Here is a 27,313-nt window from a genome sequence, read left to right as displayed (position 1 = left end):
CGTCGGTAAAGATGTGTCATGGGAACAACTTCAGGAGTGGGAACGGGACCTTCCTTTTGAATTTGACCAGTAACAGCAAGAAGCCTTTGGTGTTTTGTGACATAGAGATTCTCATATGGCCTTCAAGTTCATCTGGGCACAGTCATCACAAGCTCTGGAGTCGTGTTCCAAACCAAAGCATCAGAGACATACCTGGTGGGATCTGTCACCAACATCTGTTTGCAAAAATATATAGAAGGTTTGAACCCTGTCGCTTTGGGAGTGGACATTTCCCTTACACACTTGCAACATTTTAAGAAAAAGACTAGAAAAATCTCATCATAGACAAAAGATTCAGAACTCCGGATCTGTGTCTGAAGGTATGGAAAGAAAGGAACTGTTGCTGTTTGTCACTTCAGAGCGGAAGGTAGTCAATGCAGAGCCCCACAACACCATCTACCAGAGCGCAGGAATACTGCTTTTGAGTTTTCCAGACCCAGGGAATATTCACAGAATATGCCATTAGAAATATCCATCAGAATTGCAGGTTGTCAACTACTGGCCATAGGCAGTCGATCTAATGCTATGACTTGTCTAAATGTTCATGTTTCCAGGTCAGTTCATTGAGTTGTCTAGCTAAACACACTTTATAACTTTATCAAGCTGGTTAGCCTGAAGATCTCTAAAATATTGGGCTGAGCGGCAATCTTTTTGAGGAGAGTGGGGAATACCTATCTTGAGTGAGTCAGGTCCTGAACCATGTTCAAGGGAGGCATTTCTTATGTTTATCCCGAGTGGAATGAAAGCATAAATGTGTTCCTTGGTCCCTGTGGGGGATGGGAGCCACCAAATATTTTGAAAGGCTAGTGTCATAGGTGATTCTTTTGATGTATGAGAAGGTGGCAAGATTGAGTGGCTCCACTTTGAGTATATTGGTGGATGCTGTGGGGACTTATCTACATGTTTTCAATGGCTGAGTATCTTTTTGGAGAAATATAAAACAGACTCATCACATCTAGATTTACAAAGCCGTTGTTTCACGTGCTGAGTTTAACGTTTTAGAATTCCGAAGATTTTTTAGGGCAATGAAAAGTGATAGAGATCTCGAATTTGCAACTTCTACTATCTCTCATTCCATTCATGAAAATGAGTTAGGGTCACAATTTGAATTGTGCTCAAATGTTGAATCAAAATGCTCTCTTATTGCGATGTTTCTGCACCTCAGCTTGTGGTGGAGCAAAAATCAAGGGGGAGCTAGGACTCTTATGCTTATAAGACACTGTTGCTTTTGGTTCAAACCACGTGAGAAAGGAGTGTTATGCATGGGAAATGTTTTGGTATTGGGTGGGATTGGCAGACTTCTTAGGTTCTGTCACTGCAATTATGTGTTTGACTAAAGGAGGGTAAGAGACAGCTGTGCATGTGCCTACCATTTGTGTGGTAGATATGGCTCCAAATATTTGGTCGGTATGGTCCTGAGGTGTTACAATTTGAATGAATTCAAGGTGGTCTTGGGTGTTTTGTTTTTACCTAAGCCTTAGTTCCATACTTTTCTTGCCTGTACTTAAGAGGAGGTTCCACTGATGTGTTTCTTCTTGTACAAGAGAACAACTAGGTGAGTTAGGTTCCTTTTTAGTGCAATCAGTATCTTTGATAACACATTTAGTGGTGGTGTTGATCTTCTAGATAAAGGAAAAAGGAAAATGTATCAAGGGGTTTGCAAAGTGTAGAAAGTGTGTCTTGTTAAACTATGACACAGGTGGCTATTCTACATTCCTTGGTCAATGGCTCAGAGGGAGTAGTCAAGTCCTGATATGTCGAGGCTTCTCTAGTTTTCCATCTTTAGGATTAGCCAAATATCATCGTTATAGGTGTAGCAGGTTAGGTTGAAGCAACTAATAAGGTCCATCAGCGGGTTGAGATAGGCACTGAAGAGAACTGGTGACATAATTTAAGGCTTGAGGTATGCCAGCTGCAGTATTTAAAAGAGGTGATGTAGGTTAGCTCTGTCAAATATCCGATCTAAAGTAGTTCCTTTGATTCCAAATTCCGCTAGTGCAGGTGCAATGTGTCAACAGCAGAGTACATGGTCAAGAGTAAAATAACAGCAACTACATTTCAATCAACTGTAGTCTTTAGTTTGTCTCAGTTGGAAGTCAAGGAAGATGTGGCGGCTCTTGCTGGGTGGATACCCGTTTCATGGAGACCCCCGCAATCTAACAAAATAATCAAAGATCCCATAGTACCTGGATGAAGTACACCACCCTGAACTTTCTATGTTAAGTTGACAATGCTGAATAAAAAACATTCCTTTGCAAGAAATTGGCATGGTTCTAAGCTTGTATGTTGGGGAAAACTAAAGTGGAAAACATGGGTGTCAAAAGATCCCTGCTCCACTAGAATCTGTGCAATTTAACAGAAGGTAACCATAAAGAAAATAAAAATGTCAGAATTGAAAGGAAAAACAGGTAATGGCCTTTTCCCTCATTATACAATTTATGAAATTTATATCAACAACAAAAATTCATGTGGGGTCTTTGTAATGCGGGTGCTCCAGTATGGGTTATTCTCTCTTTTAAAGTAAGAGGCAACCCTCTTCCCACAGGGTCTCTATCAAGCAGTATTGACATTTATTGTCTGTGTATGTTCAGTAAAATGGTATGATTAGGTTTTCACTAATAATAGCTTATTAATTTGATCATGTATCCAATAAAGGGTTGATCATATACACTTTGCTGGAAATTGTGAATGAGTAAGATTGATTGAACTTTGCATGATTAAAAAAAAGACTAGCTAAGTAACTTTATTAAATCATGGTCTATAACAACATGCACCTTCAAATGAAGCTGTATGGATGTAGTACAGTCTTGTTTATTTAAATAAACATTGTGCATTATCGCAATGTAAACTGGCAAGTGCTTTCTAACCGTTTTGTTGCACATATTCTTTTTATTTAAGTTGTACAAAAAGCAAATGATGGTAAAGCCTAGGCAGCCAAACTTCAGAAGCCATTCTTGTGGCAACAATGGGGGCGGTAAGCCTGCATTGATTTAAGAAAGTAGCACTTTATCAAATGTGTCTTGAAAGAAAACCTTTGAGCACAAATTATGAAAACATTAATACTCCTACTCTAGTTCTTACGCAAAACAGTTGATGGTGGAAAGGCCATATTCAACTGAGTCTCATGGTCAGCTGCTTTTTGGGTTTAATAGGTGACCCGTTCACACAGCTATGAGAATATCGGAATCTATCCAGGCAATAGTTGAGGGTAGTTCTATAATGTAATGCATCCAAGTCTCCGCGTATGTATTTCAAATCTTCTTCCTGAACACCGAGCTACAAATTACGACAAAACCTATTGTGAAGGGTGTGCTCTTTGGCATTAGCTAGTTGATGCACCCTATGAGATGGGATTTAATTGCCTGAATAAACTGCTCCGACCAATTGGGGAGAATACTGCATATGATAAACAAAGCTCTAAAACTATTGTGGCAATTCAGAGTCACAAAGTGCCTTTTATGGTGCTAAGTGGCACTTTCTTTTTCAAACATATATTTTGGCTTCTGCCGCCACCCAAAGTGGTCCTGATGTAATCCAGCAGAGAAACCATAAACAGTATTGTTACCTTGGACAAGGGAGAAGCCCAATTGAGCAGGTCAAGGGTAATTGATTCTTCAAGGAAATTGAAATTGACACATTTACAGACTATCCTTGATAGGAGAGGGAGAAAACAAATTGGACAACGATTTTTTTCTGTCTTTAGGGTCTATTGAAACCTTTTCCTACAGAACAAATAGGGTTGCATGTTTCAAGTATGGAGGGAAACAGGTCATGACCAAAGATGGCGTAAGATTATAAGTTAACAAGGGTGTCACGATCGAAGAATTACCCTGCCACGCCCTCCAACTTGGATCAGAGGACATGGATTTAGTAGAGAACCAGAAGTACTCAGGGCAAGAGGCTGGATGCCCTCCTTGACAGCGAGAGGGGAGAAGTTTGTTGTAAAATAGGAAACAAAAGGCTGTAAGGCTGTAATAAACAGATCGGGAGAGAAGAAGACAGCATACCGTAAGGAACTCCAGATGGCTTGAACCTTACAAAGTAGGAAAGGTCATAATAAAGAGCTTAAGATGGGGGCCCACTACAGCTTGCACCTATGGAGTCACTTAGATTGCAGCTAATATCAATAACAGCTTTTAAAGGATTGCAGTTCGAGCATACATGTTTCCTACAATAGAGGCTACAGACTTAACACAAATGTGCTCTTTATAGTTTACTAGTCCCACATAAATTAGTCATATTCCCCGGGTCATAGTTTTTCTCCAAAGACGTTCTTTTCTTTTGCAGACTCTTTTCATGGATGCAAAATATGGGGAGTTACTGTTGAATGAGTACCAAAATATTTTATAGTTGGAGGTTTTCAAGAGGACAGCCTTAATGCAGGCGGACAGTCATTTCTTGGAGCAAGGCATGCCTAGAGTGGTGTAACTGGCTGGAGTGGGTAGAGTAAATGAGAGCACTGAGATAAGTTTGATGACAGGAAATGTGGGCCAGGGGCAAAATGTAGAACAGGACGATGGGCAAGGAGCCAACATTGCAGTTATATGGTGAAGGGGGCAAAGACTGAGAAGTGATCTGTCCATGCAAGACAGAAGAGAGAGCTCAGACTATTCAGCCTGACACAAAGCATGGGGTTGATAGATTTTTCAAGTACACAAGGTCATAAGGAAAAAGACAAAAATCAACATGGGCTGTGCCCAAAAGCTTGAATTCACTAACCCTACTTAACATTAGACTGGCCCACGTTGAGCCATCACAAATGCAGAACAAGATTCTGTAATACTCCATAGAGATTTCGTGCTACATTCTTAGAAGAAAGTCGTGTGGGACAGAGCCTTTTTTCCACAGCCAAATGTGGATGTACTCACACTTCAGATTAGGCAGCCTAATGTTCTTCTTGAAATAAATGGGACGATAAAGGAAATACAGCAATATCTAAAAGATAGAGGACTGCTTCCCTTCACACAGTTAAGGAACAGTTTGAGCTTTCAAAGGAAGATATTGGATATGCTCAGCTAGAGCAATGTAAGCAGCCAGGTAAGCATTTAAAACTCAAAGAATCAGCATTTGGAAAATATTTAAGGTCATTTGTATGTAAGATAATTACCTTTTATTGGCTTATGAAGAATACTTAATAAAAAAAGTGCCTGTTCTCTTTGCTGTAAAGGATGCGGCTAGAGGACTTGAGGCTAGCTGTTTTAGATATGGTTAGGCAAGATATCATGTAAGCTTCTTCAGTGTGGCGGAAAGAAGAAAACTTTCATGTAATCTCCTACAAATTTTTGCTATCTGATGGATCATCAGAACAGATCTATAAAAGCAAATGTATACTATCCTAGGGCTCATTTGGAGACCAACATGACAAGAAGGGAAACACCAATGATAACAGGGGTTTCAGGAAACACCAACCTGGGTAAATGAACTGAACGTTTAGCGTAATCGACACAAAATCTTAATCAAACATTTCAGACCAGAAAGCAAAGTGAAGACGGAGTGTCTTTGGATCCTTACATAACTCTTGCTTTTGTACCTTGTAACCTTTCACTTTTGCTTTTTGGTGTTCATGTGCATTCTATTTAAGCCCATTATGTATATGTTGTAGCTGGGACATCTTGATTATATTAGAATATTTAAAGGCTCGTGCAGAGATGGTCACACTAACTTTGAGATTTCTGCAGGTAGAGCACAGGTGAACACCTGTCTGTCTGATATCTGTGTGCAATCTGACTGCAACTATTACCAACAGACTACAAACACTGCTCACAAGTACTTTAAGGAGAGCACTCTTCTATGAGACAAGCACTTCACAAGCCATTACGAAGTGTCCTTTCTAAAGTGTATTTTTGTACCATGTGCATACTGTGAATTGTAATGTGATGTTTTTTACCATACAAATCAGGCTAACGATTGCTTGAGAGGAAAAAACCCAGCAATTAATGTTAAGCATACCATATGTGAATACAAGATTATATCTAGAAATTATTCTTACCCTTGAGAATTATATCTAATTTCTCAACGACAAATTTGGCATTGTCCATGCTGAAGCACATTGGAGGCTTAAATTTTAAAACATTTCTTCCTGGTCCATCAGTACTCAATACAACACCTTCCTTCTTCATCCTAGGATACAGGAAAATGTGAGAAATGCATACTTTATTCCACTGCCATGTTAAACCATCAGCACGATCAACATAATAAAAAGTGATATCATTTTGCTTGCGAATAAATCCGGTTTCGTTTAGGGGTGCTATTTCTCATAGGCAACACATTGCTGAATCCGTTACAAACCTGGAATATTTCCTTCCCCTTGCAAAATATCACACTTGACAGAGGGTTGCTACCATTACCTGAAAGAAAATAAAGTGAAAAAAGGAAAATTGAAGAAAACCTGCCTTAAAATGTTTTTTTGTCAAACTTTGACTTTCACCTTTCTCTCAAGTAAGGTTGAAAAGTTACGCATTTTACAAAGTTTCCCTGGTATAGTTAATAAATAGTGTCCTATGGGGAATGTATTGGAATACATTCTTTTCTTAGAGGTTAAATTAACACCAAACTCTTGCCTTTGAAGGAGTTGCTTTTCAGAAACAGAAGTAGGGATTTATTTTAATGATAGGAAGGCCACAGACAACACTGCAATAAATAGCTACGCTAAGTCGCTTACAGGTTGCAACTGCAATACTATTAGTCCTTAGGTTCCTTTCCATTGCCATCTTGTAGGAACCTTCCCCTTCATGCGACCACCTACACTTATGTTTATGTTGTTGCTGATGCCGATCAAAAGGAGCCTATGGGCTTACAAAATATTGACAGCAGCACTATAGGAGAATTTATTTCACCTGCTATTAGATCTCCATTTTGATCCTTTCCAAGCAGGGAGGGGCCATTTACAGTGCAGTGTGGTTCGTACCATCCTAGTTTGTGTTTGGATTCTGATGGTTGGAAGGTCTGCATTTAAATAGGGAGAAGAAAAGCTACACGTACCAGGATAAAAAGAAAAGCAGGATGAAGGATAGTGAAGAGGAGGTGAGTAGGAAATAATGGATGTAAAGGTTAGAGCTAGGAAAGGCAACGGAGAAGAGTCAAGGGCAAAGGAAAAAGCAGGTAAGGAAAGCTGAGAGTGATTTGCGGTCTCGCCTGGCTTGTGCCCTTAAGAGGGCATGTTGTGCCTTCAGACGGCGAGGTAGTACTGCATTCCCCAAACCAAAGCGGACATATCCAAGGCTAGGGCCAGCATGCAACTCGTCTGAGTTTGGGTTCTTGAGCACAATAAACTATCCTCTCAAGTTAACAGATGGCTTTGATGTACTGCGCATATGAAGTAACAATTATTGGACAGGAAGTGGACATCACTTTGCACATGAATCACAGCTTTGCAGGGGAACGACAGAGTCAGAATGAGGGAGAGAGGTACTTTTGGGAGATAACAGGAGACAAGATGTAGAGAAACAAAATGTAAGGGGAGGAAGCAGAAAGAGAGAAGTAAAAGAGGAGGGGTGAAACGTGAGCAAGAGCAAAAGATTGAGAAGGAGGGGGGTTTTAAAAATATGTGTGAGGAAGAAAAGAGAAGGAGAGAGAAACAAGCATTGGCATAGCCAATAGGTCCCGCTTTTGGGACCTTATAAGTGTTTAGCCATGCAACAGTTGTTGTTGCACCAAGGATATTGTGCTGCATAACTAAATAATTATAAGGTCCCAAAAGCGAGACCTACTGGCTATGCCAATGCTTGTTTTTTTAAAGCTCCAAGCGGAACCTGCACAAATTGTAGTCAGCCCACATACCAGTGGCACTCTTTTAGCCAGCTTAATAAATTATGCACACGTTTGTAATTTGCCATCTCGAGGTGGGTAAAAAGTATAGATTTCGATTGTACATGCACGTACACCCTGATGAAAATCAAGTGTGCATACAAAACGTCAGGGACAAAACCAATTGGGTGAGTAAAGAGCCACTAGATGTGATACCACTAGACTACCCTTTTAATCAGTAAGTCTTTAACCAGGGATGCTAGTCATTTTAAAATACTGGACACAACTTGCTTCAATCATTGAAATCTGAATGTATCAGAAACAGAATCTTAAACCAATGAATACAAAATGGCGAGACACTTTACACTGATGGCTTCTCCAAAATGGACCATTAGCTTCACCTTCAACTGCACACAGTTCCTTGACTTGGACATCAAAGAATCCTTCAAGGCCCACAAGATTAAGAAGTAGCCGAAGACCCAGTCCTAGTTCAAGTCTTACCCTCCAGCTGATATATTGCACGCTACCGTTCAACCCATCCTTTTCCCCCCAGCAGGGATAGTGCTCTTTAAAAAGGTGTCTCAGGCTACACCCCGAATACAATGAAAGCAATCCTTTGACATGACAGCCTGTCTGATCACCAACTAATGGAATAAAGCTACTGTTGAGAAAGAGGACAGTTTGGAATTGATGTGGATGCAAAGCTAGTCAAAAATTGTGTTTCAATGATCTGCTCATTTGAATCTCTCTTTTGCTAGTTGAAGCATTAACAGGAACAATGCACACTTGTCACAGAAAGGCTTCCTTAAAGCATGCCAAGGACATAGTTACAAGGAGCTGTTGGCTGAGATCTTAGCATTGGCACAAAATCCCACAAAAGGCAATGGCCCTGTGTACCTTTCATAACTAGAAAGAGTCAACTGCCACCTAAAATATAACTAGCTCTGAACTCAGGCAAAGGTACATCCAAAGTGTTTCTAATTAAAGTACTTTGGATTTGTATACACTCCAGGCTGACCTACAACACACTACATTGTTTGTAAAGAGGGCCATATACCAGAAACCTTTACAATTCATTCAATCAACAAAAAGACATCTGGGACACCATTTATTTTCAGTGATCGGTGTAGCACAAACATGTCATTGGTGGGTCACTTCAAAATGATTTGGGATTCTGGACAGTGAGAGAAAGAATAGAATAAGAAGTGGCAGTAAAGGTCTGTAGAGAAGTGAATAAAACTACCCAAGGAGGGTAAAGTAGAGATGAGCTGTAATTCACTTATTTTCTTTCCCCGAGGTCCTATGTGAACATTTAAACAAATGGCAACCTCTTTTGATGGCTTTAAAATGCTGAAAGTCTTCACTTTGTGCCTGTTATGGACTGGAAAAGAACGGGAAAATCTTTCTGCAGTGAAAGCAACGATTCTGCTCTCAGGCTGTTTGCAAACTAGGGCAATACCATTTCTGCTTCAAGGAAACATGCCCTGGCAAAGTCAATCGGTCCAGCCTTTGGAACCTAGTGGCTGTGCCAATGGTTTACGCCAACACAACTGATGTGGTCCACTTTGCCAATTTGTTAGGGAGCACAGCTACAGAACGCAGCGTTTTTTTTTCTTTGTAGTTACTGATCCGAGTTGGATCAGTACCTAAAAAAAACAAGTAGATCTTTACCTGGTGCCTGGGATCCATCGCCACCAAGAGGGACCAGCGGAGGATGGAGCTGTGGTCGCCAGGAAGAAACCGCTAGGAGCAAAGGAACATGCTGAGGAATCGCCAGGAGGAACTGCGAGGTCAGCGGCTCCAAGCAGGGAATCGTCATCGGGAGGCCTGCGCAGATTGAGGAGCGTCGGTGGCATTAGCTGGCGGGAATCGGTCATCGGCGGCCCATCGGCGATGAGTGCGGCTGCCTCGGAGGTGCTTCCAAGTCCTGCATGGCATTGATGCCAAGCCTGCGGGGTGGGTTGCAGGCGTGAGACGGAGGGAAGGAAAAGCCGGCTGCAGCAGGAGCGGAACAGTGGTTCAGCCTCGCCGACAACCCGGGAAGTCTGCTGCTCCCTAGGAAACCACAAGGGAGGCGGGCGCCTCCTAGAGCACGGGAACAGCTGAGGAGCGAGCCACAGGAAGCAGGTACGCGAGGCTCGAATGTATCCTTGTGTAGCGTACGCCACCATTGCTGCCAAATGGAATGTGGGGTATTTAGGAAACAAACAAAAGCATGCAGACAGCGATACTAACTTGCGATCATGCCCCATAGAAATGTAGGAGTACACGGCAGTTTTGATACTAAGATAAGTTGGTTGTCAGGGCGCTTGAAAAGGATTAAGGGGACAGGTTGAGAAAAAAAGATCACGTGATGCCTGGACGCATTTGCTGCTTGGATTGGGCCGCGAGGGAAAGTGAAAGTTATCGCGATCAGATGGCGCCTCGGCCGCTAAAAGCTGCCGGCTGTGCGCGTGCACGCTCGCGTGAACGCAAGCACTAGGCTGTGTGGCAGCACTTTGAAAACCCGTACATTAAATGTCTCGGCCAGACCAGCGCATGCGCTGGTTCAGGCGAGACCTGAAAAGGGGGGGGGCGGTGTGAGAGCATGGAAGAGGAAAGCAATTGGAAATGTATTTACTGTGGACCTCAAACCTCAAAGTATCACAAAACAGTAGTTCACTTTAAACTTATTTAAATAATGTAATTTCTCCATCGGGGGGATGCATAATCCATCTACTGTAAAACTTAGCACATAAATTGTTCAGAAACATACAAATAAATGTAAATGCAAAAACCATCCTAAGTAAAGAAATACTGAATACGTTCATTTTCATGAAAAATTCAAATAAATTAACTGGAAAATGCTCAGCCTGTGACCACACAGCACAGAAAAAGTGAACAAGTGATAAGTGCATATGAATAAGAATACGCATGGCTCTTGACTCTAAGGTGCTATAAAGGAGGGAGGCAGTGGAGTCTATGTATCGTCTGTTGTCGACAGAATTTGGACCTCTGCATTACTAAGAGGTCATCATCAGGACATGTTAGTTGAGCAATGGACCTAGAAAATTCGTTAATAAATGATAAGGAATAAAATAAAAATGGTTGGAGTGCATAAAACTGGGGTAAAAGCAAAAGGGTCTAACAAGAACACTGTTCCAAGAGGTTGGTCAATTGGCAACCCATGGTGAGGTCAATATGAGAAATAAATCTGTGTAGTCTGATCCAATTTCATTGTGTGGGTCAGTACTTCCCAAAATGACCTTCGTTTCACACATCACAGCAGTAACAAGAGTAATGACTTATTTAAGGAAAATGAGACTATCAAACAAACTTCTCAAGATAGGATACTCCAGAAAACCGGTCAAACGCTCATTAAAAAGAGCATAGTATATCCACAGAGAGATTTGTTACAACCTAAAGCCAAGCAGCATCTTGACAGATCAACTGTGTTACCACGTATTGCCCTCTCACCAACCAGATTACCAAAAGTGTGAGAGATCATTTAGTGAAAGCTTGCAACCCTCTTAAAACACTACCACAATAGAACCAGTATGAGGACTACCACCAGACACAGGCCACCATGAACATGGCAATTCTATTGAATGCAAGTTCACCATCAACATCAAGGTAGTTTACGATCCACACATAAAACACAATCTTGATTTTTTTTTTCCAATTGCTACTTCAAGAATGTAGTGTCCTGAATTTATTGCCCATGTAAACAAATATACATTGGTCAGACATCAATGAATGTCAAGGCTCGTATCCGCCAACGCAGAGGCAGAACCAGCTGGGGTGTTCAGAATGCCCTCATGGTTAATCACTTTACCACAGCCAACCACAACGAAAGCGACATCCAATGGCAAGTCATTGTTGTAAGACCTGGGTTAGGGACGTGGGGCCATATGTAGCAAGCAAAATTGCGAACGCAAATGCAGAAATTCACAGCATTTCGGCTTTTGCAATCGCAATTTTGCTTAGTTGTATGTATGAGGCAAATCTGCGTGCAAAATAAGGAATTGCAAAATTTGCGATTGCATTTAAGGAATCGCAAATTTTGCGATTCCTTAAATGCAATGTAAGAAGCACCAAAAAAGTGCAATTTGGCCTTAAGGAATCGCAAATTACCACCAAGTTCAAGTTGGTGGTAATTTGCGATTTCTTTGAAAAATGCACTTTTTTGCATTTTTCAAAGTGCAATGTGAAGCACATACATGCCCTTGGGGCATGTATGTGCGCCACATGTGCACCCATGCTTATTTCAGGGGTGCAACAGGGTGTCCTTTTAACACCCTTGCACCCTTGAAATTGCATTCTCAATTTGCTAATCGCAAATTGAGAATGTCTGCCCATTCATTCCTATGGGCCTCTAGGTCCATAGGAATGAATGGGGAGGTATTCCTTAATTGCGAATCGCAATTTAAGATTCGCAATTAAGGAATATGTAGGATTCGCAAAATATATTGCAAATCCTACATACATAGCATTTTGCGATTCTCAAATAGAAAATCGCAAAAAATTGCTATTTGGGAATCGCAAATGAGGATTTTGATCCACAAGGCCCTTAGATCTCCGCTTAATCAGACTGGAATGTACATGGATTTTTCATTGTCAATCAATTATCAATGGCCTCCAAGGTGTTGAAGAATGGAAAGGGTTACTTTAGGTTTTGCTACTTACTCCTTATATGTGATCTTCTTGTCACTTTAGCAATGTGTCTATGTACCTGTTTGGACTGAATGTTTTCATTGCTTGTTTTACTACGCTGGCTATGCAACCTGCAACAGGCTGCACAAGCATTATAATCATGCCAACTGTCATGCATCTCTGTACTACATGGAGTATGGGAGTTTCCTATTAATGAAGTTTGTTTATTACTACTCACCATGTACCCCTGGCCTTCATTGTTAGAATGTCCATATTATGGTATATGTGTATTGTTTACATTAATGCACATAAACTGATTATTGTGATATTCTGATAAATTTTGATTGAATATTACATTTGCTTTCCATACTAGAACTCCTCTTCCCGCTTCCTCCTCTGACTGACATCCTTCATTGTAGCAGTGTTAGACTTGAGAATGGCATGTTGTCCCCTTCTACACAGGCTAATCTAAAACGCCATTGCCCTCTTTTGTTTTTTGCATTTCATTTTCTTTGCTGAGGTGGGCTTTTCCAAGCAGGTTGCACATGCGCACCACGACTCCTGCTAAAGGCATATGCGCTCCAGTGTCTATTCCCAGATGTGGACGTTAGCATGTTTGGACAGCAGAAGTATTTAAACAGCTCTTCTGTTTTCCTTGCCAAGACTAGCTTGATTGATACCCTCCCTGGCCATATACGCACCATAAGTAGCCCTCTCCCAGTTTTGTATTACTCCGATACAGACTTTTTGGACTAGTTTATGTTTTGTGAGTTATTAACCTCTTGAGTGCCCATGACGAGCTGGTCTCGTCATGGGCCGCGGTTGCGCTGTGCCCATGACGAGACCAGCTCGTCATAAACCCCGCCCGCTAATGCAACGGCCGGCACAGGGCGGGGAAAGGGGCGGGCACTCAAGGGGTTAACCCTTTTTCATCATACTATGTGAGTGAATGGTGCCCATGTGAGTAATCATCTTCCTTGGTCTACTAATTGTTTTCTATTTTGGTTCTTTAATTAATTTCAACAATGATTTATTCCTTAGAACCGTGGGTTACTAACTGAATTTTTCTACTCACCTCTTGATGCTGTGGTTCTTTTTCGTTTATCCCTATGTTTTGTACTCCAACCATTTTTATTTTATTCTTTATCATTTATTAACTTCTTTTCAACACCCGGTGCCCAAGTAATTACTCCTGTCCTCATGATGACCCCGCAGTAACCCCAAAGTGGAAACGTCATTGATAACAGACGATACATAGATTCCACTGACCCCCTCTTTATAATACCTCTAGAAGTCCAGAGCTATGTGTCTTCTTACGTTTATGCACTTATAACTTGTTCATTTTTTATGCACTGTGTGATCACCGTCAGAGTATTTTCAAATTAATTTGTTTGATTTTTTCATGAAAATAAATATATTTAGTATTTTTTTTAATTTGGTTGGTTTTGCAGTTACATTTCTTTGGATGTTTCTGAACAAATTCTTTAAATACATTCTACAGTAGATGGATTATGCATCCCCCGACTGAGAAATTATATAATTCAAAATAAGTTTACAGAGAACCACTTATTGAGATAACTAAATTGCCCTAGATACTTGCCATGTTTATGGAGTAGACCTTTGTTTTCTCTTATGGTCCCACTCAATATAAGAGCTACAGGAAATGCTGTGTTAAAGTGCATGATCATACTTCGAATAATTGGTTTAATAATCTGAGTAGTAGTTTTGTGCTAGGCTCTAAAACATTTATTTGAAACAGTTTAAATGGAAAATTAGCAGCTTACACTCAGTAGGCATGGTGCTGGGCAAAGTTCTGTACTGTAATTCATTTGTTCCAATAAGTCCACTTCATTGTAGACAAATCGATTGTTTAAAATAGTTTTTTCTAATGATGGTTTTTGTAGGCACTTACACTCTGAAAAAGGTATGCTTCACTTGAGTTTAGGTGCCTTATTCAGATGTTCAATCTTATTCTCTGGCTCTTCACTCTGATGTCTAATAATAGTGGCCATTGATCTGGTTACTGTGAGGGGCAAGTGATGAATGTATGGTTAAGGCCACTGATGCCTGTACAGCATGGGGCCACTGATGCCTGCACAGCACGAGGCCACTGGTGCCTGTACAGCATGGGGCCACTGATGGCTGCACAGCATGAGGCCACTGATGGCTGTACTGCACGGGGCCACTGATGGCTGTACTGCACGGGGCCACTAATGCCTGCACTGCATGGGGCCACTGATGGCTGTACAGCATGGAGCCACAGATGCCTGTACAGCATGAGGCCACTGATGGCTGTACAGCATGTGGCCACTGATGGCTGTACTGCATGAGGCCACTGATGCCTGTACAGCATGGGGCCACTGATGCCTGTACAGCATGGGGCCACTGATGGCTGCACAGCATGAGGCCACTGATGGCTGTACTGCACGGGGCCACTGATGCCTGTACAGCATAGGGCCACTGATGGCTGTACAGCATGGGGCCACAGATGCCTGTACAGCATGAGGCCACTGATGGCTGTACAGCATGTGGCCACTGATGCCTGTACAGCATGTGGCCACTGATGGCTGTACTGCATGGGGCCACTGATGGCTGTACAGCATTGGGCCACTGATGGCTGTACAGCATTGGGCCACTGATGGCTGTACAGCATGGGGCCACTGGTGCCTGTACAGCATGGGGCCACTGGTGCCTGTACAGCATTGGGCCACTGATGGCTGTACAGCATTGGGCCACTGGTGCCTGTACAGCATGGAGCCAATGATTCAGGTCAGAGTAGGACACTGATGCAGAAGGTCCTCGGTGGTCTCACTAATGCAGCAGATGCTTGTAACTCCCTGGTACCATTGATACATGTGCTGCCCCTGATGCATAATACACCGTAGAAGAGAGTGCATTCTGTGACTCGCTTGCAGCCCAATTGAGAACCAGGCTGTGCAGCTCAGTCCCGAATCACTCCCGATGGCAGCAGTATTAGAAAAGTACTCATTCTGCATGATCTCCTCTGCATTTTACAACTGTCAGTTTTACATAACTTGGAGTGATGAGCCAGAAGTTAAGTCCCATAGAATCCCTGCAAACGCTGCTTCTGTCCTCCCCGAAGCTCATATCACCACCAGTAGATTCCCCTACTCCCTCCAATGCTTAGCATGGCCTTACATTTAAGTTATGGAACCTATTTAAATATCCTGGAATGTGTGACGCACCTTCAAGAGATTTCGGCGTACCGAAGCCAACAGTAACTATGAAAAGTGAGACTACAAGTCCCAGCTAGCATTTTTGCTAATGGGGTGTTGAAGTATCAGCTCTACGTTGACCTTTAATACTAGTGAAGTATGCAGTTCCTACTTCTTTTCCCCTGGACAAAGCTAAGGCTATATACACTCCACTGTTGATATTGTGGGTGACAGAGAGCGGAATTAGGTTGGATATCCTGCATAAGCTGTTCATGATTAATGCATCTGTTTCCAGGCCATTACATTTTACAGAAAGGGATAATTTCTAAAAACTCTTACTTTAAGTCTAGAACATCCATTTCCTGCATGCAATGAAGTTTCAGAGAACTGCCAAACACAAGCACACCGTACACACGGAAATGTCTCTCAAATAAACAAAAAATATGTCAGCCGTGTAGGGCATGAGAAAGTGAGGTCCAGTATGATGAGTCTTTATAACTTTCTCCTGTGCTAGCGACGCAGGCTGCTTTCTAGAGGACAGTAGTTGTTCACAGTTATATTTGACCTCCTGTGCCAGGGCCATGGTATAAATATGGTGCCCGCTAGCTGTATGTATGTATATGTACCAGCTGACGGAGATAGATAAATGCACAATAGATATTAAGGTAAGGTGCTGGATTGTGTTCCTAAAGTACATAGGCACTGCAGGGCGTAGACCCACCTATGCATACATGTTAGCATCAAACTGCAAATGTACCAAGCATAGAAATTCCGGAGGATAAAGTGTCCCGGGGGTGGGGGGCTTGGGCACAAGGGCTACATTTACAAGACATATGATTGAATATAAGTAAGAGAGCACTCTGGGTAACAGTATCTGAGTAATCTGCAGCAAACATGAGTAGAACACGCAAGTCAGAGGATTGAATATAGACAGGCAAACGTGTGCTTTCATCATTCTGGAGTTAGATAAAAGTAATAATGTGTTAATTAGCTAACAATAAACCCTAGTAGTCAGGAAACAAGAGAAAATGCAAAGTTCACAAGTGTGCTGAATAAATGGCAATTGCTTCACTTGTCCACCCAACTTTAGGCAGACACTAAGTAGCAACAAACATTGGAAATGCAATAAGTCTCGCATTGACATTAGTTTGAGTTATTGACATTGTAAATGACAATGTTTTTTCTTTTTATTTTTTAAAACATAAATAAAAGGCATTGTTTTTTACAATGGCAATAGAAACCCCTCTATCCCAGACCTTTGTTCAATACTTTGTTTAAATCCTCTATTCAAGACCTTTGTTCCATACCTTTATTAAACCCCTCTATCCAAGACCTTTGTTCAGTATCTTACCTTTGTTGAACATCCACCAAGAACTTTGCCTAAGTTGTGTATTTAAGAGCTCTCCCAAGACCGCCATCCAAAACCTTTGTGAGAAAGCTTTCTCCAAGACCTTCAGTAATGATCTTCACAGTCATGGTCACTCTTTCCATGAATTCTTTGGACTTCAGAACTATGTTATTTCCTGGGTACCTGGCACGGTCACTATCATCGTTGGTGCAATGGTAGGACCCAAGAACATAACACTGCAGTCATATAGTGCACCAGTAATGCGAATAGCAATGAATAACCAGAGATACAAATTCTTCCTAGAGAGTGCTTTATTCACTAGTGCAAAACATGACAGCATATAAAATATTCACACTCTGTGGAAAGCAAGGACAAACAGCACATATTGCAAGCCTACCGAGTGCGGAACCACCTCTTTGTGACTGGACGCAAGAGAGATTTCAAGGCAGACTTTGCACAAAGCTCACTCATGAATGGAAGTGTTGTCGCGCAAACACCAGCGAACCACACTGTCCAAAGGACTTAGATACGCAACCTTTGGTGCACAGCTCCAACCAGGAGGACTGGATCTATATAGGGATATCAAGGGGTCTGAATGAAGGCTGGTGCTTCTAGAAAGAGAGTAGGGAAGAAATAGGGTAAGTCGCACATGACTCAAACTGCGCAAGTCCGACCGACCTACCGGGATGTCTCTTTACTTTCTCTTAAAGGCCTATTCACTTCTGCAAATGGCCATTTAAGAGTATGCACTTGTTTATTATTGCCCACAGAAGGAATAGTGCAATAGCAGTGTTATATCACTCTCCTGGCAAATGTGTTGTTTCTTAAACTGAGCTTGTGTGCACATGGACTATGTAAAACTCTTCGTCACCCTTCCCATCCAAGACTACACTGCTTTTTGAAGATATACAATTGTTGCCGATCTCTTTTTTAGGTCTCGCCTGACCCAGCGCATGCGCTTGTCTGGCGAGACATTTAGTAGGTGGGTTTAGAAAGTGCTACCCACCTTTTTGTGCTGGCGACAAGCTACAGTACACGATGGCGTGCACGCGCACAGCTGCTCCCCGCATTCCCCCCTCCCTTCTCGCCCAGCCATCCTGCGCCAGCCTTCAGCACCATACCCCTCCCCCCGCTGATGTGCGCGCATCCCTAGTGTGCGTCATCGCGATCACTTTTGCTTTTACAGTGATCGCGATTGCGATGAGGGATTGTCAGTGTGAGACCTCACACCAGCACACATAATCTACCTTCATTTTTGCTCACTTACCTCCAGCTCCTCTCAGTCCGACAACCAGCTACGACCCAATACTGCCACAGAGTACACTTTACACTCTGACCGCCATTGCTGCTGTTGTGTCCTACCCACTGATTGGCACCCTGTGGAAGAAGGGCTACACTGCTGTGCCTGTTGACTCGGGCGCGGCTCCGCAAACCGAAACCATCTGTTGTCGTTTCACAAGCCAATTCCACCAATTGGAAGAAATGCCCCCTTGAACTCCGAGAATTTAGACAAATAATAGTTCGCCATGCATCAGGAAAGCCGGTCATATACCAATCAGACATATCTATTAGCTGAAGGGGGCGGGTCGATGCCAGAGCAGGATTGCGTCCGTTCGTAATAGAAACGTCCCTCTTGAAATGGGTCCTTTTTGCCGGCGTTCGTGGAGAAGCAGAGCAGCGAGCGCCATCTTCGAATGGTTCGAGTGGTCCCATTTACCGCAGTATGCGTATAAATACAGAGCTGACATCACCGACTTACTCTAAAGTTTAAACTCGAATGACAATTTTTTTTTGCCTGTCTCTACGGCATTGTTGTCCGCAAAAAAAACAAATTCTACACACAGTGGACTTTTTGTCACGAGTGACTATTTTACGTATGAGAAGTACATTACATCTAAGTCCCTCAACCCAATCATTAATGAGGATTATTAAGACTCACAGGACGGGGAATCAAACGTGAATGTTGTAACTAACCGACCCAGCCTCAGCTGGGTGCTATAAGAAGACAGCATCCCGATAGTGCTTCTATTACTGGTTCGTGGGACGAGGACATGGATTGCTGAGGGTTAGCATTTACAACCTCCAACATGTAACAACGTTTTTCTCCCTGTCTTCAATAAACCAATCAGTAGATTTGTAGAGTGCTTGTGTCATCCGTGAGGGTATCCCCGCGCTGTCTTGGGGTGAACTCTAGTTTTTTTTTTGTGTGCATATTTTATATAGCGCGAACTCGACATGAAGGTATTGGAGCGCTTTACATGAGCACCCATTAAGTTACACATTCAGGCACGGGGAGATTAAGTGATTTGCCCAGAATCACAGGACGTGGACGCGACCCTGAGGCTCGAACCCTGGTTTCCAGCACCAAAGTCGGCAGTCTAGCCGACAGACCCCATCCTCTCCTAGTACCATCATGCGTGCTGTGGGGAGTATGGACATGATCCCTAAACTGTTTAAAGTAAGCCTAATTGTTTAGATGCAGTTGATTGGCAAATACGTGACCTGTTTTGCTGCAGTCTGAATCAGCGATATGTCATTTTAAAAATAATGAACCCCTTGGTTTAAGTTTTAGGGTGGCTTTTGATTACCTTTTGTGTGCCTGAATTTCTGCATATAGCTTAATTATTTCTCTTCTCCTACAATCATTTGAATGGGCGTTGTTTTGTGTAATGAGTTGGAAAATCAATGCAAAATGTCAGAAATTATGGAAATCAAGATCACGTTTTTGTAGAACTACATGCCGTTATCTCTCAGAAAACTACTGAGGGGTTTCTTTGGTAAGTTCTGTGGTATGCAGCACTGACAAAGGTAGGCAGACTGAAAATGGGTGGTTGAAGTTTTGGGTATTATACTTAAGTTACCACAAAAGGAATTTTCTTTTCTACAACTTAACCATTAATTCAGATAGGCAGTGGGGGCTAGTAGACTTGAAAAGGGGTGAGGCAGATATTTTATACCGGAGTATAACGAGCACGCTTGAACTACAAAGGTGGGTGCAGTGGGGTTTCACAGGCAAGTACACCCAACCACCAACTAAACAAGCATTGGCATAGCCAATAGGTCTCGCCTTTGGGACTTTATAAGTATTTAGTTATACAGCACAATATCCTTGGTGCAACAACATCAACTGTTGCATGGCTAAACACTTATAAGGTCCCAAAAGCGAGACCTATTGGCTATGCCAATGCTTGTTTTGCACTACCGCTCAGTTCACGTGGGAGCACCATAGACACTGACTAAGAGGAAGTAAGGGTCTTAGAGCACGGGAGAGCCAAAGTTTAACACTGAATATTTGTATCAAGCGACAGATCTGAGTGTCACCAGTATTAGTTAACACTCGGCAGGTGGCACTGCAGAGGGCATTGCCAGAGACCGTACTCACTGACATGTGTGTTCCTTTGTAGGATAAAAGTACAGCTCTCGCAGCAGTGCTGGCTAGGACTGTGTTGCTTACCTGTAACATTGGTTTGCAGCTTGTAAGTGGTTGATGACTCGCATGGCGTACATACTCCTGCCATCTAGTGGCTGGATAAGACATAGTCGCCAAGGTTTTTCAACATAACAGATGGAATCATTCGTCTGCGGCAGTAAGGGTCGACCCAGAATCGAACCCAATCCCACTCCTTAGGACTGCCTTGCCAATTCATTGCCTCATAATCAGCGTATTTCATCTTATGTGCCTGTACGGACAGGGAGGCTGGGTTGGACGCTTGTGAACCTATAGCCAATAATAAGATCAAAACTAGTGTTACTGGCAAGTAACTTTATTGCAGCTTAGATCTTCGATTGGTTCACATGCGTTGCCCTGCGTAGCAACCAGTTGCAAAGGACAGGAAAACAAGAGGCATAGACCATTTATGGAAAAAGATTTCTTAACGCTGCCCTACCCTACTTTGGCATCCAATGAGCATTTGAGCTGAAAAGAGATTACTTGTAAATGGTTTAAGTGCAGTTTATCATGCTCCACGGTGACCTCTCATGGGGGATCGGGGCACCTTGCTGCCCTCTTCCGGTCTGCAATGCTCCAGGTTGACCTCGCATCGGGCCGGGGGCGGGGTGGGGCCCCAGCTACCCTCTGCCGGGTATCCTCAGGGAGGCATTCTGTAATCTGGCACATCACGACCCCTGAGTGCAGTACCAATGGCCGTGCAGGTGCCAGAGGTGAGGCGGTGCACGCCATGGTTCCCTCTGCATCCGCCCTCTCTCTGGAGAGCTCGTGGTCAGAGGAGTGTTACAGCCCATAGCAACGATGATGTAGGGGACCCTACCCCCGGTCTGCACTCATGGGGAGAGAAGAGCATAACAGTAGGCGGATGCTTTGGGGGTCCTTGATCATTTGTTTCCCCTAGGAGTGCCTGGTCCTATGGTAGCTGAACCGTGCTGCTTGCGGTAAGACAGATCCTAAGGTGCTGTGGAACCAGGCGCCAGAAGGGCTTCAATTAAACACCAGCCCAAGGCCCTCTACTCTTGATGACGTCACTTCCTGCCAAAGTTCTGTAGGTCAGGACGTACTCTCAAGGCGGTGGGATGCTTTCACTAACCACCCACGCTGTAGTCCTTCAAGTACCATGGGGGTCAGCATCTTCGAAGCAGTCAAGAAGGAGCAGGCTTGCAGCCTCTTTTGTCGCCTCTTTCACCAGATTCCTCTCGTGAATAGAACTCAGAACACCTATGGGCGCAGAAGGCTGTACTAACACCGAAGCCAAAGTACTCAGCGGCAACAGCAGAGACATCAGCGTCATCACGGTTGATTGAAACGTCCAGCATTCTCCATGACCCCCCCCAGTGCACACCCACAACAGGCACGTGGCAGGTCCAGGAAGCAGGAGCATAGATCGTACGTGGATTAGGGGGAATGAAAATTGCTTGTCCCCACTTTCGACTGACTGGACGAAGCCGACACGAGCCTTCTATTCAAGTTTGCTTAATAATACAAGTTTTATGGTGATGGCATCCAGTCGAGACAGCAGCCACCCGTCAATGGTGGAGATCTTATATGTAGCCTTCATTAGCATTTACTAAGGAAGCCACGCTGTCAGTGCTCGTGCCATAGATTTGGGCTACCTAAGGGAACCAGGCAGGGATAACGCGCAGGAAATTCAAGTTAATAAGTCTCCTCCTCGGCTCATAAAATCTTCCCCCACCCAAGGGGTGTGAATGTTCAACAAATATGAGAGGAAACACGCCCTGCGTGCTGATGACCGCAGGAAAGTCCCTAGAATCTCTGTTTGTCTTCTGATAAGGAAAAGCGAAAAAAAAAAAGTGCAGTCGATTCCCCTAACCAAACACGATGACGACCAGCGAAATAAAAAAAACGCTAGTTATCGGAGAATAACTCTGGGTCCATATCAAAGGGTTACTAACATATTGAATAAAGCTCGTTCACAGGTTGGGTTTGTAAATGTAAGATTATTCCACATAAGACCATGTGGTGCGGGAGCACCTGTCCTGCGGCCTGGCGAGGGTCCGGGTGCCTGTGACGGGGTCCATCAGGCCAAGGGAGGCTCCCCAGACCTGGCTGGGATCAGAAGCAGGGACCGGGCCAGGTGGGTGGGTGGCTGGCTAAGTCCTTTCCACTGCGTAGTAGGAGTTTGGAGGCAGTGGGACTGGGCATTCAATATCACACCTTGGTCATGGACAACTATAACGCAATAAAGACATCTATCAGAGTCAACAATGGCAACCTTCACTCAATTCATGTAGGCCAGGGAACATAGTAGGGCTATCCTCTATCCTCGCTGCTTTTGGCCACAATGCAGTCCTTTTTCAATGGAGTGCAACAAAATGGAAAGATTAAAGGGGTGAAGATTGGCTAGGACAACTTCATTTAACCATGCATGAGGCTGATGTCCTGGTGTCTTCTCTGAGCCATTGCACTTGTTATCTTCCATCATATGTGAGCTAGAAAGCTACCCATGTGTATGGATGTTCAAAGTAAACTTTTGTAATTCGAAGCACTGAATGTAGCTGTTTCACATGCCCAAGTATTCTAGTTGCAAACATTTGCTCTCATTCTATTGGGCTCAAATGTCTCACATATATAGCCATCAATTGATGGTCTACCCCCAAAACTTTAAGTTAAACTATCCATTCTGAAGAACAGGATGGGCTTCTCAGGTCGGGTGTTACAATGGTTCTCGTCCTTTCTTCATCATAGATCACAAAGAATCAAGGCAAACCACTCCCTCTCCTGTACTCATGGGTGTCCCCCAAGATTCCGCCCTATCTTCTATCCTCTTCAACCTTTTCTTGGAGCCACTAGCTAATTCTTTAAATTCCACGAACATTTTCTTCCATATGTACGTGGATGACACGCAACTTTATTTGAAAATCTCATCCCAGGACAACATCCTCTCACTCAACACTATCCTAAACACTACGCAAAACTGGTTAACGGAGCACCATCTACTGCTCAACATCTCCAAATCTGAATTCCTTTTCATCTCGCCTCCGAACCACGTCCCTAAACTAGTTCCTTGGATGAATCACCTTACTGCCTTCAAGTGCACCGCTCTCATCATAGATTCAGCCAAATCTCTCGGAATCACCCTGGACAAAAACCTGAATATGAAAAGGAATATGCTACTTACCAGTATGCATCTGTTCTTGGCATGTAGAGCTGCAGATCTATACACTTTTGCATAGATCGCCATCTGGTGTTGGGCCCAGATGTTTGCAGTTTGTTTTTCTTCTTGGACAGTCTTTGGAAGTCACGAGTTCGGTGACTCCTCCTTCGGTCCGTACTGCGCATGGGCTTCGGCTCCATCCTCAGATTGTTTTTCGCCAGCAGGGAAAAGATGGAGCGTAGTGATAATAGTAAGAAGCCCATGTGTGTTGTATCTAAATAAGATAGACTGGAACGGATACAGGTAACCGGGGAGGCGGGTGGGCGTGTATCGATCTGCAGCTCTACATGCCAAGAACAGATGCATACTGGTAAGTAGCATATTCCGTTCGAGGCATATGAGCTGCAGATTATACACTTTTGCATAGATTATATAGCAGTACCCAGCCCTAGCGGCGACCACCGGTATCCATTGCAGTGGTTTGAAATAGTGTATTTAGTACAGCCTGGCCCACACTAGCTTGTTGTTTGGAGTGCACGTCTACACAGTAATGTTTTGTGAAGGTGTGCGGTGTTGACCATGTGGCTGCTTTGCAGATGTCATCTAAGGGTATGTTCCCTAGAAAAGCCATAGAAGCCCCTATCTTTCTTGTAGAGTGGGCTTTAGGTTGAACAGATAATGTTCTTTTTGCTTTGTGGTAGCAAATTTGTATGCACTTTACAATCCACCTAGCTATCCCTGATTTAGAGATGGGGTTGCCTTTATGCGGTGGAGAGAAGGAGACAAACAATTGTTTAGTCTTTCTGAAAGGTTGCGTTCTTTGTATGTAGTACAGTAAAGCCCTTTTAACATCAAGAGTATGTAGAGCCCTTTCCGCAACAGATTGAGGTTGCGAGAAAAAAAACGGTAATTCCACCGATTGATTAAGATGGAAGGGGGAAATGACCTTGGGCAGAAATTTTAGATTTGTGCGAAGTATCACCTTGCTGTGATGTATCTGTAAAAAGGGTTCTTGTATAGTGAACGCTTGTATCTCACTAACCCTTCTAAGGGAAGTGATAGCTACGAGGAAAGCTGTTTTCCAAGTGAGGAACTGTAGCTCACATTTATGCATTGGTTCGAAAGGCGGACCCATTAGCCTTGTAAGAACTACGTTTAGATTCCATACAGGGGAAGGTGGTGCCCTGGGTGGAATTACTCGTTTAAGGCCTTCCATAAAGGCTTTAATAGCAGGCACTCTGAACAGTGATAAATGCTGTCTGTTTTGTAGGTAAGCAGCAATTGCTGCTAGGTGTAGACGTATGGATGAATATGCTAGGTTACACCTTTGAAGATGGAGCAGATAGCATATGATGTGCTGTATGGATGCATTTAAAGGGTTGATTATATTGTTACGGCAGTAAACAACAAATCTCTTCCACTTTGCGGCATAGCATGCTCGAGTGGTAGGACGTCTGGCTTCCTTGATAATGTTCATGCAATCAGGGGGAAGATTAAGGTATCCAAATTCTAAGATTTCAGGAGCCAGATCGCAAGGTTGAGCTGAGCTGGGTCCGGGTGCCTGATTTCTCCATGGTTCTGGGTTAGGAGGCATGGGGACAGGTGCAGTTTTTGATGTGGTACCACCGATAGCTGTAATAGTGTGGTGTACCACGGCTGCCTGGCCATGTTGGAGCTACCAGAATGAGTTTGAGGGAGTGCTGTTGTAGCTTCCTTACCACTAATGGAATTAGCGGGAGAGGTGGAAAGGCGTATGCAAATTTGCCTGACCAGTTCATCCATATCGCATTGCCTTTGGACAATGGGCGTGGGTATCTGGCGGCGAAGCTTGGGCATTTTTTGTTTTCGTGGGTGGCGAAGAGGTCTATCTGAGGATGCCCCCACTTGTGGAAGAATGGGCGAAGAACTTGTGGATGCAGTTCCCATTCGTGCATTTGCTGCGTTTGTCTGCTGAGCAGATCTGCCATGGTGTTTTGTATGCCTGGGACGTGTTGTGCCAGGAGAAAGATTTTTTGTGGAATTGCCCATCTCCATATGCTCTGTGCTAAGCGGGAGAGCTGGGGAGAGTGTGTCCCCCCCTGTTTTTGAATATAATACATTGCAGTCATATTGTCTCTGCGAATGAGGACTGCTTTGGCTGAAATTTGTTTCTGAAAGGATTTCAGGGCTAGAAAGATCGCCAATAGCTCCAGATGGTTGATGTGGAGTAGCCTTTGCTGTGGCGTCCAAAGACCTTGTACTGTGAGGTGTAGAAGGTGCGCTCCCCAGCCGGAGAGCGATGCGTTCGTTGTTAGAATCACCTGAGGAACCGGGTCCAGGAACGGCCGCCCTTTGGAAAGGTTTGTGGTGTTCCACCACTGCAGAGAGTGATGGGTGCGGCCGTCCACCAACACCAGATCCGTCAGCTGTCCCTGGGCCTGGTTCAACTGTCGTGCTAGGTACTCTTGGAGCGGGCACATGTGAAGTCTTGCATGGGGCACTATGAAGATGCAAGATGCCATCATCCCTATTAGCTTCATAAACACTCTTGCTGGGAGAGTGTGCTGAAGAATAAATGTTTGGCGCAAGGCTTGTATGCTTGCGATTCTGGCTGAATTGGGATAGGCTATAGCTTTGGAGGTGTCTATAGTGGCCCCGAGATATTGCTTTGTGTGAGATGGTATGAGGTGGGACTTTTGATGGTTCACCGTGAAGCCTAGCTGGTGGAGCAGGTGGATGGTGCTGTTTGTATGTTGCACACACTGGTCGTAGGATGCGGCTTTTATCAGCCAGTCGTCCAAGTAAGGGAAGACGTGAATGTGTTGTCTTCTGAGGTGTGCTGCTACTACCGCTAGGCATTTGGTAAACACCCGTGGTGCGGTTGTGACCCCGAAGGGGAGAACCTTGAATTGGTAATGCTGACCGTCCACCACAAACCTGAGGTACTTCCTGTGAGAGGGGTGTATTGGAATATGAAAGTATGCGTCTTTCAAGTCCAGTGTAGTGAGAAAGTCTCCCTGGCAGAGGAGTGGGAGAACTTGTTGGAGGGTTACCATGTGGAAATGATCCGAATGTATGTAAGCATTTAGAGGCCGGAGGTCTAGAATGGGCCGTAGGGTCTCGTCTCTCTTTATTATTATTAGAAAATACAGAGAGTAGACCCCTAAATTTTGCTGATTGACGGGGACCTGCTCTATAGCTTGTTTTTGCAGGAGGGAGATTACCTCCTGTTTGAGCAGTGAGGTGTGTTCTTGTGACATTGTACGGTGCCTGGGTGGAATATTGGGTGGGGTAGATGTTAGTTCGAGACAGTAGCCTGACTGAACAATTTGTGTCACCCATTTGTCCGATGTTATGGTCTCCCAGGTGGAAAGAAAATGTCGTAGTCTGCCCCCGACTGGAGTGGAATGGTCTGGGGAGAGCGGAGGAAAGTCATGGGCGGGCGGTGTGGCAGAACGGGTGGTGTTGGTTTTGCCCCTGCCCTTATTATTGTTCCCTCTATATCCACCTCTTTGATAGCCCTTTGAGAAGGTAGTCTGAGGAGGGGACTTGTAGGAAGTAGAGGCGCTATCGGCAGAGTAACCTCTGCCTGTGCCACGAAAGGAGGAACAACGAAATGAACGTCTAGGGGTATGGGATTGTAATGCCTCCATAGACTTTGCCGTATCCGTGTCCTATTTCATTTTCTCCAATGCTTCGTCAACCTTTGGAACAAATAGGTGTTGTTGGTCAAAGGGGTGATTTAATATAGATGCCTGGACTCCTGGCTTGAACCCTGAGCTTCTGAGCCAGGCATGACGACGAAGCAAAACACTGGTGTTTATAGC

The 27,313-nt window shown here is 43.8% G+C and overlaps 1 protein-coding gene across 1 annotated transcript in view; it reads right to left on the bottom strand.

Annotated features, from left to right (window-relative positions):
• Window positions 1-27,313, bottom strand: part of LOC146810896 (5-phosphohydroxy-L-lysine phospho-lyase-like) — a 250,027-nt gene that overhangs the window by 50,944 nt on the left and 171,770 nt on the right. Inside the window, exon 11 of the mRNA XM_085617945.1 lies at window positions 6,029-6,159. Within this exon, the coding sequence (XP_085474071.1) occupies window positions 6,029-6,159 (131 nt within the window). The remainder of the gene's footprint in view (window positions 1-6,028; window positions 6,160-27,313) is intronic.

The sequence above is a fragment of the Triturus cristatus genome, chromosome 7 (genome assembly GCF_964204655.1).
Source record: "Triturus cristatus chromosome 7, aTriCri1.1, whole genome shotgun sequence".
Taxonomy (NCBI): domain Eukaryota; kingdom Metazoa; phylum Chordata; class Amphibia; order Caudata; family Salamandridae; genus Triturus; species Triturus cristatus.
This window is presented reverse-complemented; position numbering and strand designations above follow the sequence as displayed.